This window comes from Oncorhynchus kisutch, linkage group LG4 (assembly GCF_002021735.2).
Source record: "Oncorhynchus kisutch isolate 150728-3 linkage group LG4, Okis_V2, whole genome shotgun sequence".
NCBI lineage: Eukaryota > Metazoa > Chordata > Actinopteri > Salmoniformes > Salmonidae > Oncorhynchus > Oncorhynchus kisutch.
The window spans coordinates 26,283,635-26,296,446 of NC_034177.2; the positions used below are offsets into that span (position 1 = coordinate 26,283,635).

The window sequence follows — 12,812 nt, forward strand, 5'->3', positions numbered from 1 at the left end:
AGAGTCAATGTGCGGGGGCACCGGTTAGTTGAGGTAGTATGTACATGTAGGTAGAGTTAATTAAAGTGACTATGCATAGATTACAACAGAGAGTTGCAGTGGTGTGGAGAGGGGAGGGGGCAATGTGAATAGTCTGGATATTAATTTGACTAGATGTTCAGGAGTCTTATGGCTTGGGGTAGAAACTGTTTAGAAGCCTCTTGGACCTAGACTTGGCGCTCCGGTACCGCTTTCTGTGTGGTAACAGTGAGAACAGTCTATGAATAGGGTGGCTGGAGTCTTTGACCATTTTTAGGGCCTTCCTCTGACACCGCCTGGTATAGAAGTCCTGAATGGCAAGAAGCTTGGCCCCAGTGACGTACTGGGCCATTCGCATTACCCTCTGTAGTGCCTTGCGGTCAGAGGCCGAGCAGTTGCCATACCAGGCAGTGTTGGTGCGATGGTGCAGCATCTCATCTAAGTGATACTTATTGCATTGTAGGCTGACTTGCACAATGTTTTCGTTTGCTTGTCATGACAGGCGCTGTCCTTTTTTCTGGTGCTGAAAAGCATTCACTGGTGCCTTGGAGAGCGCCATTCAACTTTCAGTCATTCCTCAATGTTAATACGATCAGAACACTATATAAACTTTCATTAAAATTGTGTTTGATATCTTCATGTTATATTAGTCGCTTTACTTATGTAGTAAATAAATGTTAGTTGTTGTTATTTCACTCATTTTTTCTTCATGTGGTTTTGTTTGTCTCTCCACCTAAAAGGAACAAAGTGATCTCATTTATTAAATATCATGTAGCCATTGCGCTGGCGCAGACAGAGCGAGCCTAGTCAAATGCAACTTGGACAGGGCCCTCCGCAGGCAACGATAGTCTTCATAACATTACATACACAGAACAGAAAGACGCCAGGGTGATTCCGTAATCATGTTTAAACTGCATGCGAAGACTCATGTGAAACAATACAATAAGCCAAGTCATCTTCCCTGGTTTAACATTCGCTTTTCCCTTGTGCGGGGTACCCCCATGAGAGGTAGAGAAAAATATAAAATAGTTTATTTTCCCTATGAGTTTTATCTACAGCTGTGTTTATATTTTTATATTGTCCCTCAATCGTTCTCATAATCAATGCAATACTCCTTCTGTTGTTGACGAGTCGTACAATTTCTTGATCGATATAGAATTTCAGAACGTCCTCTCTTATCTCTCTTCATGCATGATCGATATGCCTAAAAAAAATACTCAGGCTTTCACGTGAGGGTAAGAAACTTGCATTGCGCCTCTGCCGTGGTTCTTTGAATCCAGATGTTAGATTTTCGACCTGTTATTATTCCTTCTTCATTGGCAATTCTTCACAGCGTCCAAAATCTAAGTAATGCTGATAAAAGAATTGGTGGTCCGTGTAGATTCTCCTCTCGAACATTGGGGCGTCATCCGCTCCGGTGTCTACTCGAGCCGAGTCCACCTGTAAAACACCTCCGGAGCGTGAAAACTACTCTGCCACGGTCACATGGTGGGGAGGCAGGCTCGAGTGCGACGATTGGAAATCTGGAGATACGTTCATCTGTGATTGGGGCCCGGAGGGAGGAGTCTGCTGAAAAGGAGCGGGCGGGTGCATTGCGCGTCCGAGCCTTTGTGTTTCAGCTCTAATATCTCACATATCAATAATTCAACGCGCAAGAAGAAGACCCCGCGCTATGTATTCATCTGAGCTTCAACTCGACAAGGGCCTCGTACCGCTCTCGACTGGTTATTCGATTACGGAGTGACAAGAAGGCGCGGGGAGGCTTGAGCCGAGAGGGGGGAAAAAGTTAACAGTGGGAACGATTGGGTAAAGGGGGACTCTTCATTAAAACATTACAAATAAACGGGTAAACAAAACCTGTCTTTGACCTTTTCCAATACTTAGAGAAACACACAAGAGGTTTAATTCAAGAAGCGAAAAGGATTTGGTCATTTTAATAGGCTGAATTTTGCGGAAGAGAAGAAGTACTATATTATCTATCAGAAAACTATACCTTTCTTTGTGCGGGATCCAGCAACGAAGTGCATAGTGAAATTGCCGTAATGTTGACGCTCCTACTGGGTGCAGTGTGGCTAGTGACTCTAGTGAACGCTCAAAACGAGACGGAACCCATCGTACTCGAAGGGAAATGTCTGGTTGTTTGCGATTCCAACCCAACTTCGGATCCCACCGGGACCGCGCTCGGGATATCGGTGCGCTCCGGGAGCGCCAAAGTGGCTTTTTCCGCGGTGAGAAACACAAACCACGAGCCCTCGGAGATGAGTAACCGGACTATGGTCATCTACTTTGACCAGGTAACTTTCACTGAACTGTCTGTCTACTATATCATACTGTATGGCTACCTTGGTCATGGAGAGCGAGTGTCTGGAGGGGGTTTGGATGACTGTTGTAAATCTATTTTTTAAAAAGCTAACTGGCTATTCTATTCGTGAGGTGGAGAATGGAGGTTCGCTGTTTTAGATATATATATATTAGATGTATAGATAAAGACAGTTGAAAGTAGTCAGCCTTTGAATATTTAAGTTCCTTTTGAAGTTCTCTCCAAATAATGTAATACTATGTCATGAGGGTGAAGTATTAATCCATGCTACTCCATATCTCAAAAGGTTAATCGCCGCCAAACGGCTATTCAATTAAATTAAATGTTTCTGCATGGGCGGATTTTGATCTCACAAAATGAGTCATTTGAGCCTCAAAACTTAATCGATGGATTAATTCCAAAATTGATTAACTTGGTTTCTGTAATTGTTTTAATTTGAAACTAACAAAGTTATAGTCAAATGCCATCTGAGCTACAATATATCAGGCTGCATTGCGTGATTTCCTTTTAACTTTGTAATTGAAATACATTATAAAGCATTTATACCATGACAACGACGAGTGTCTTTGATGTTAGTGTGTCTTTTCCCTTTTTACATTCTTTCTCTCTTCCTCAGATACTTGTAAACGTTGGTAAGAATTTCGACGAGGAAAGGAGCAATTTCATCGCCCCGCGCAAAGGGATTTACAGTTTTAATTTCCACGTGGTGAAAGTGTATAATCGCCAAACGATCCAGGTCAGTCCACTGTAAGCCTACAAATAATGAATACTTTATTTAATATGTGCGTGCTCGTAGACCTCATAAAAGTTGAATGCACTAGTACATTCAAAAACGATTCCCCTAGAAATAATTTGTAGATTTGTGAGATATCATTCCCCAGAGAAAATGGTAGTTTGCAGATGAAAGTCATAATTAATCGATAAGCGTATGGAGCCATTTTGGCGCAGGAACAGCCAGTTAGCCAGTACAGTAGCTGTACGGGTGCGGTTTCTGGACCTTGGACAGCGGCAGCGTAGAACTCCCTCTGTCCTGCTGCGTGACTTGGCGTCTGCATTTGACAGCAAGTGAAAAGTCTAAACAGGTCCAAATAGACCAAACCCAAACAGCTTCACATACACATACACATATACATATTTTGCCGCGCAAATCCATCGAGCAGCGACTCACAACTCATGTTCCCCATGCAAGAACCACAAATGGAGAAGCCTAATCCTTTTTGGTGCGCTAAATAAGCGAATACACTTGATCAGATGTAACCCTCTTTAAATAACATTTAACACAGACAACGTGGCTTTTAAAACTAGCCCCTCTTAATTAGATTGCATATTTCACTAATTAAACCCTGGTCTAATTATGCAGTGAAATCCACAGGGCTACAGTATTACATTCTCATATTCATCTCATATTGGAAGCTAAATGAATTAATTGAAAACAAACCAGGCAAGCAAAATGAAAAGGAAAAGCCCTGTAAAACCATATTCATCCATTATGTCATTGAGTCCAACTAACCATAAACAGAGGTACAAATTACAGACACCTGACTCATGCAACTACCTACAGTACACTAAAACATATTTCACTGTTAATTATTTCATCACAAAAGATGTAATGACTTTAAGATAACAAATGTAGCATCCACCATATATCTGGAAATCAAATAACAAAAAGGAGACGATTCACAGCTCAGTTCACTAGTCCAACAGCCACAACTGCTGTGTTAAAAACTCACACTGTTTGATTGCCTTAGAACCGTTTGTCATGTGGATACAGAGGGAGCGAAGAAGAGAGAGAGGGAAGAAGAGAGGGAGGGAAGAAGAGAGGGAGGGAAGAAGAGAGGGAGGGAAGAAGAGAGAGAGAGAGAGGGAAGAAGAGAGAGAGAGAGAGGGAAGAAGAGAGGGAGGGAAGAAGAGAGGGAGGGAAGAAGAGAGAGAGAGAGGGAAGAAGAGAGGGAGGGAAGAAGAGAGGGAGGGAAGAAGAGAGGGAGGGAAGAAGAGAGAGAGAGAGAGGGAAGAAGAGAGAGAGAGCGAGGGAAGAAGAGAGGGAGGGAAGAAGAGAGGGAGGGAAGAAGAGAGAGAGAGAGGGAAGAAGAGAGGGAGGGAAGAAGAGAGGGAGGGAAGAAGAGAGGGAGGGAAGAAGAGAGGGAGAGAGAGAGAGAGAAACATAGATTTACATTGGTTGAGATAGAGATTGAAAACGTTCCAGTTTCTTTCTAGAAGGATGTGGACACAGGAGTGTCTTACAACTCCAGTGTTTTGCTATTGAAGGGGGAATACAGGCATTACCATCTTGAAACATCCATAAATAGCTCACCTCCTCATAAGCATACATATGAGCCCCAACTACAAAGTACTAAACCCTGAAAAAAATATATTACCCAACTAATCAATAACAGTAGTTTAGTATGAGTCCCTATACTAGTGATGGAATTTCAGGATTTTGGGCACACTGGCCAGAGGGGCATGTAGACCACAGTTTTTACTAACCTTGGTCCAAAATCTGTGCTAGTTGGGCACATTTTCTACTAGCCCAGTCTGAAAGGTACTTGGCTCGTGCTTGCAGACTTTAGCAGGCTAGCTTCATGTCATTTATGTAAGAGTAGGCAAACAGCCATTCAAACTGACAGTGAGATATGAAGGCTACAGAACCTCACACTATACGGGATGGGAGCTCTTGAGACCATCCTCCACATGCATTAAAGGGAAATTTCACAATTCTTCAACTTCATATTAATAATCTCCAGCATGACCCCAACATCAACATCTGTGAAAATGGCACGTTTCTATGTTTTGTAGTTTAAAAAAGGCAGAAGAAGATAAGTGTTTCCATGACATCATCAACCAATTAGTAGACAATTAGTAGGCAATTGGTAGGCAATGCCTACTCACAATTGGTCAAACTCACACGATGCACACCGATGATGTCATTGGAAACACTTATCTTCCTCAATCTTTTTTTACTACAAAACATAGAAATGTGCCATTTTCACAGATGTTGATGTTGGGGTGATGCTGGAGATTATTAATATGAAGTAGAAGTTTCCCTTTAAAAGAGAAGCTGATGTGAAGATTGCATAAGGTATTGAAATCATGTGAGCACATGAGTGTTTATTATGAGCCACCATAACCGCTGTAAAAAAATATGTGCATTTTTGTAGCACTCTTCTCCATGAGTCTCCCTTATGCAACTTTGATCAAGTAAAAAAAAAAAACTTTTTAAGTGCACCGTACTTTTAAAGATGACTTCTCTCAAAAAAATGACATTTCTAAATATATCCTTGCTGTCCACTGGCCAGTCATTGTGTCTCCCTTCACCGAGTAGAGAGAAAGTGGTCTGTTGTCACGTCACTGCTGTCATCTGTCTGTTTGGACAGGAAATTATGTGTCATGAGAGGACAATGTCTTCTTTTTCATTACAGCTAAGTGCTGCATTAAACTGTGGGCGGGAACACACTCACCAAATATATATCTAAAGCTTCTCTCTCTCTGGGCTTAATTGGGTGCTTACACGTTAATGAATTCAGCAGCTCAATGGAATGCTGACACCATGCACCAGCCATTATGCCATTTACACATTACACTGTAATTTGCAGTGGCTGGCGTGATTGAGTGGTGGTGTTTTTGGGGAAGGGGTGGTGATTATCAGACTCACAGAGAACACTGAACACAGGGCTCAGTCAGGCTGTGAGTTGGTACACGTGGTCTGTGTTCCTCACCCTCTCACCCTTCTTCCTAGCCTCCCCCTCATTACTCTGCTGAGAACAGGACCATCCTGCCACTGTTCTGTCACTAGTTTATTAGTTCCATACATCACTGCCACAGAAGAGGGATTTCCCCCAGTTTGACCATCCAGCTGATCGAGGTTCCCCCTCCCCTCCTCAGTGTGGGTGGGATGGTGCTGGGTGGGAGCTGAGTGAGTCTCCCCTGGGCCCTGGCTGGGTGGGAGTGATGTATGTAGAGGCTTGGGCTTCCTCCAGTCCACCTCCCTGCTCACTGTGGACTCATTTAGCACACTGAACAGAGGCTGCTCTGTCCTGCCTCTCTTAGATGACATCTCTCTTGCTCTATCTCGCTCTAAAACCTAGCACCTCTTAATCTTTCAGGCCTAAGATGAGTGTTTTGATCTCTTTTATGCACTCTTATTCATGATTTAGATGGTGTCTATTTGAATTTTAAGGGCATGTATCAGTCAATGGGTGTTTTTACTCTTCTCTCTTAAACTCGGCACAAGGAGGGTGAAACGTGCATGAGTCTGAATGAGTGAAATTATGTAATATTCATGTCTGTGTCCTCTGTGTTCTAGTATTGTGTGTGTGTGTGTGTGTGTGTGTGTGTGTGTGTGTGTGTGTGTGTGTGTGTGTGTGTGTGTGTGTGTGTGTGTGTGTGTGTGTGTGTGTGTGTGTGTGTGTGTGTGTGTGGAGCTGTGGGTGTATTTAACCATCTGTAACTGTAGTATATGTCCTCTCCTGTAGGTAAGCCTGATGCATAATGGATGGCCTGTGATCTCGGCCTTCGCTGGGGACCAGGATGTGACTCGTGAGGCTGCCAGTAACGGAGTGCTGATCCAAATGGAGAAGGGGGACCGAGCCTACCTCAAACTAGAGAGAGGAAACCTCATGGGGGGCTGGAAGTACTCCACATTCTCTGGGTTCCTGGTCTTCCCCATGTAGAAGAGAGGAGACTGGAGGGACTAATTCTTCTGAGCTCGGCTGCTTGGGAGACTGGAGACAGAGAGAGAGAGATGATGAAAGATATAGAAAGAGGGAGAAGAGGAGAGAAAAATATATGGGAGAGGAAGATAAAGAGATGAGTAGGGTATAATTAGTTGGGCAGGCTCTCCAACACACTCACTCACTCCGCTGCCTGACTACAGCTCTGGACAGCCAAAACTTTTTTATCCTCAGAAATACTATCATTTAAAAACATTAAAGAGAGTAAAACCTAGAGGCCAAGTCCACCCCTTCCCCCGCGTCATCTCTTTCTGCATCTGCTTTGAGGAATGTGTCTATATTACCTACAGTGTCCGAGAGCTGCATCGACCATGTTTCCACATTTTGTATGGCCATCCATCCCCATCCATTTTCTGTGACTCCATTTTTATTTGTTTTATGTCTGTGTACAATACATTTTCTACATCCCATCCACTTCTGTCATTTCAAGTCCAGACAGATACAGTACTGTACCATCACTCCCCACCCCATTTCTTTATGTTTATTGATCCCCTGTTCAATACTCCTTCTGTCCTTTACTCCTCTCCTGTTCTTTTATCCTCCCCTCTGCTGCTCTTCTTTCTAGCCTTCTCCACCCAGTAAGGATTGGTTTGTCATGATTGGATGATTGCTGAAACTCTAAAGACTCTTGCTGTATACTGGACATATATCAAATCTGAAAGTTTCTATATGATATAATATGTGATTAACAGAATCTGGTTGAATATCTGTGTTTACGTATTTTAATGTTAAAACTTAGTGATTGTGTGTGGATTATGAGGCTGCCCTTAACTACTGATGCTTCTTGTTCTTGTTTCGGTCGAAATGTGGCTAAACTGAAACTATACCAGAAAAACTATAAAGGAATTTTATTCTGATAATTAACTGTAAAATACATGTGAATATTTAAAAGAGACAAATCCTCCCTTTTATTTACCAATCAATCAATTTATCTATTGTTTTTTATTTGCATTTATCCAATAAAATATACGTGGAACTTTTATTTTTCTTAAACCTAATCCGAAACACTCGATTAATTTGCTGAAACCTAGTTGGCATAACATATATGACCGTCTCTCTATCCATCTCCCCATCTTCCAATGAATTCCCAAAATTTGTCTGGAGTAAGTGATGATCAAGATGTAATGTGTGTGCGTTTGTGTGTGTGTTCTTGAGAACCAAAGAACCACGTTGATGTTCTTTATGTGTGTATGGTGGTGTGTGTTGTTCCCAGTGACGTTGTGCTGCCTGCCTGGCCCAAGATCCGTTGTAGAGAGAGAGAGATTCAGTCTGGTGATTGGAGGCTTCCACCACTCTTCTCTTACTGCTGCTCACTCTCAAGACTTTAATGAGCTCCTGGGGGGAAATTAGTGCTGGTATAATAAGCTCTACTGCTTATACAAAGATCATGTTGTGTTCATTTCTCCCATTTTCTCTTTTGCTCTCTTCATTCCCCTTTTCTCACACTTTCTACTTCCTAATGATAAACATTTAAAGAGAAGGGAATGGAATCTTGACCATGTGGTTTGTTTTTATGTCTTAATGATTACATAATCTTGTTTATCTAGGTATTTATGGGTGACCTTTTGGTGTGACCTTTAAAAAATACATGTTTATCACCTATTAGTTTATGAATTTAGCTTGTGCGTACAGAGCTTTTGTTGCTGGGCGGTCAATCCAAGGTCTACTTCCTCTAACATAATTTGATTGAGGGAGATGGACTGAAATGTAATTGTCTACAGCATGTCACAGCCTAGCAAGCAGGGTGGTGGGGAGACAGCCAGGCTGGCACCCACCCTACCTCACCCTCTGCCCTCCCTCATCCTTTATCTCAATGTCAGGGAAACAGCTGACAGGGAAAATGAGGCCCATGTATGGAAATGTACCCAGATTTCCTGCTGGCCTCCACACTTTTCACGTAGTAATCTCATATCACAAGACAGGGGCAATGGAAGAAGAGATTCCGCCCTGCTTCATACACCCTACTCACCACATGACACTTACCCCCTCTCACCATGAGCCAGTTCACCCTTTTGCTTTCTTATGTTTCACACGTGTATGTATAGGCCTACCGTATGTGCTGTGCATTGTAAAAAAAAATATATATTTCATGGTGCAAAGTGGGTGAGGAAAGATTGTCATCAGAGATTTAGAATAGAGTGATCCATGGAGCGAGCTGAGAGGAGGGGAGGGGTGCATAACCTTTGGCTGTTTGGAAAGTTGATATTATTCTGACATGACTGACTGAATGTGCCATATGCACAGATTTTTACTAGGCTGGTGGAGCGAGATGAACTGAGCGATTCGTTTACACGTAACTTATTAATTGCTTCATGTATAAATATTTCAGTGGATGTTCTGATTCTGTAACATGTAGTTTCAGTGTTGGCAGTGAAGTGTCAAAGAGGGCAGAAAAAGAGTGGAGAGTGGCAACCAGACTGGCAACCAGAGTGGCAGCCAGAGTGGCAGCCAGAGTGGCAACCAGAGTGGCAACCAGAGTGGCAGCCGTATCTAGTGGTAGTAGTCTGGGAAGTGTGGTGATAGTAGTCTGGACAGTGTGGTGGTAGTAGTCTGGGCAGTGTGGTGGTAGTAGTCTGGGGAGGGAGGGAGGGAGATGCTCCTTTTCTGTTCGTCCTACCATGGAACAGGTGGGGCTCACAGGGATAAAGTGATATGACATTTTTGTGTGGCAGAGACATTTGTGTGGTGTAAACTACATTTGTAGAGGTTAAGGAGATGCTTGTGATGGAGCTGTTGGTAAGGCCTGTAGTGGAGGTTAGGTCTACCAGAACTAGGGAAAGATCCTGTCCAGGTGCTGAATTACATTTGAAATATTGTATATTATGTGTATTTACTCCTCCCACTCACTCTATGTGTGTGTGTGTGTGTGTGTGTGTGTGTGTGTGTGTGTGTGTGTGTGTGTGTGTGTGTGTGTGTGTGTGTGTGTGTGTGTGTGTGTGTGTGTGTGTGTGTGTGTGTGTGTGTGTGTGTGTGTGTGTGTGTGTGTGTGTGTGTGTGTGAGGGTCAGTGATAGAGTAGCCAAGGTGCTGTCTGAGGATATGGGCTAATGATTATTTATCGTTTCGCATACACCAGCAGATGGGCACATTCCCGGTCCATTGACTGGAGTGATTCATGCGATCCATCTTTTCTGCTCTTGCAAAGTTCGAACGTGGCCCTAGAACAACGAGGTCGGGGAAGAGCAGAGCCTTAAAGTAACAGGGATAGAACAGCCATACCGTAGCTCTCCTGTCCGTAGCTCTCGTCATTTGGAGATCTACCGTATAGCTGTTCAGCTAATGATCAATAGATGGGATAGGCCTACATACACGTCTACACACACGCAAATGCACTATTGTACACACCATACACACGCACACACATATACACTCACGACCTAATTTTACTACTACCTCAATTTGAGCTTTTATTTTTCGATGACAGCACTTCTTATGCAATATTATAACAAGCCATATAGATTTACAAATATGTTTAAAGAACACTTACATATGTGCGTTATTAGCCTACTTTGCTTATAATGCAAAACACTCTATTCCAATACCGGCATTGAAAGGTGGATCATATTCAAAGATATTGATGGTTTGAGTCCAAGGAAAATCCGGCATGGGAAAGGTATCCACATAGACGTGACCTCCAGAACACTCTGATCAGGCTTCAGACAGTGTAGACTACAGTTAGTTATTTCAAACTCCACTCATAATTGCTGAGCCATGAATCGACACCCGACATGCCATGTCATATTGTGGCTAATTGGCAAAAACACACTGTTGCTGCACACGCAAATAAAAACACTGTTAAAGGAGAGGAAATAGAATTACTGGAGAAACATGTCATTTTAGTGTAGAGTCTACATAAGTGGCTCCGTGCAATGAATATGAATTGCATTGAGTAATTGTAAATACTGGTATAGAGGAATGTTTTCTCTAGAGAGCTGCACTTTGGTCCCAGCTCCCTGAAGGATTAGGCTCGAAGAAATGTTGCTCTAGAGTATGTTGAGTTAATAGCAGAGACACTGAAATCACATTTGAAGTAATAGTTGTATAAAATATGGCCACTTGCAAAGTTATACATAGGCCGAGCTATTATATTGCTGTCATAGTAGGCCACACTAAGATACAGACCAGGGCTATGTGAGTTACGATTTGAATCTTGATTCATAATGTGAATCTAATAGATTATCACATGAAAGGTTTGCAGCTCATCCAATTAATTTGATAAATACATTTTGTGGAATATAATCGAGAGGCAGTGGACTAACAAATAGTCTACTTAAAATGAATAGCCTAATATGATACTCTACAGGCCTACTAACAACTACATGAATCTATTCATTTTGCAGGTCAATTTGTTCGTAAAAATCCACAACTGATCGATTAAATTGATTAGAGGGAATAAGACAAGCAGTTGTTTAGAGGGCATATCAGTCTTCCCCAAAAATCCTTCCCCCAAATTGCTCAGTGAGCACATCAATAGAGTTTCCCTCTCCTCTCACAATCCTAGCACGCTGAGGGAAGGCGCAGTCACTCTCCCGGTCCATCATAGCCAATTTTACACTAAATTAGTCTCCAAGCAAGCTCAATAAAGACAGACTAGAGTTGGCAACCCGTGTGAGTGTAAACATGATTGTTTCTAGGAAGTGGCTTCAAATTTGGGGACAGTGACAAGCAATTATAGGCCAAGTTAACAGTGTAATTCTTCAAATGTTGTGGTTAAAAGATAGACGGAGAGCAAGTGCAGTCATTAAACGGGAAAGTGGCGAGACACCACAGATTGAATCTTAATTGCCGTATGCGGGACCATATTAAGGATGTTTACTTTTACTGTGATGATCGGGCGAGATGGGAGTAATTATAACCAGTTCTGAAATTAAGTTAACAGCCCGCTGGATTTGATCTGTTTACTGCTGTAGGGATTGTTAGTCGGGATTGTAGGGATTGTGAGCGTATGGTCGTGGTTTTGACACCACTCTCAATTTTCTGAGGTTATTTGAAAACTTAACCGGCAGAGACAATTACGCACGCTTTCGGCACTCAGACGAGATTGTTTTGAACGTGCCCATGATTGTTCCGTTTTCCATATTTACCTTATCAAGTCCGTAAACTATAGTATGGTGGGGTCCATGTAGATGTATCTTTTCTGGCTTTTACACAGGTTCATTGGTAAATACATGCGTATTATCCTACGCATCGATTCGTTGGAACTACGCGTAACAACGAGTTGTTAATCGCCTGCCACGTCCCGCATTGGTAAACACGTTTAATTCGCAGAATCAACTAAATTAGATTATCTTCTAAATGTATTCGTTTCACTGTGGCTTTTTAATATACCGTGCTCTATGTGGAGAATAACGGCTGATACTTAGAAGACCGGACCGCCAGGTAACACGTTTTGATTTTGTGATAAACCACGCTGTTTCGTGCGTAATGGCTGCTGTCGGAATTATGGAATCTGCTTCAGGGCGCAGTGCCAAATACAGTTATGACATGATTCACCTATTGTCATACATGTAGCATTATAGTTGTGTTTAAAAAAAATCGTAATAGAGCCTCTTCTTTGAGTGGTGGAGATGGAGTGTCTCGCCCCGGTTCAGGTGGCCTTTAGCCCGTTCTCTTGCGCACGTACTTGTGATCAAATTCCAATTAACATGATTGCTTCTTTATTTCTATTTTTACTTATTCCAGGCCCCTATCATCACAATCACGACGCCAGTGCTCCAGAAAATAATGAAAAGTCCGCTGAGATCAGGT

At 42.5% G+C, this 12,812-nt stretch overlaps 1 protein-coding gene across 1 annotated transcript; it reads left to right on the forward strand.

Annotated features, from left to right (window-relative positions):
* Nucleotides 1–1,543: 1,543 nt before the first annotated feature.
* On the forward strand, nucleotides 1,544–8,540 carry LOC109888643 (cerebellin-1). Its single transcript, XM_020479802.2, has 3 exons — nucleotides 1,544–2,312; nucleotides 2,955–3,074; nucleotides 6,808–8,540. Exons 1-3 carry the CDS (start codon nucleotides 2,061–2,063, stop codon nucleotides 7,003–7,005), a joined length of 570 nt encoding a protein of 189 aa, XP_020335391.1. The 5' UTR covers nucleotides 1,544–2,060; the 3' UTR covers nucleotides 7,006–8,540.
* Nucleotides 8,541–12,812: the final 4,272 nt, after the last annotated feature.

Coding starts and splice junctions, on each gene's coding strand:
- LOC109888643 (XM_020479802.2), top strand. CDS start 2,061: ATGTTGACGCTCCTACTGGGTGCAGTGTGGCTAGTGACTCTAGTGAAC. Junction 2,313..2,954: donor TGGTCATCTACTTTGACCAG/GTAACTTTCACT, acceptor TCTCTTCCTCAG/ATACTTGTAAACGTTGGTAA. Junction 3,075..6,807: donor ATAATCGCCAAACGATCCAG/GTCAGTCCACTG, acceptor CCTCTCCTGTAG/GTAAGCCTGATGCATAATGG.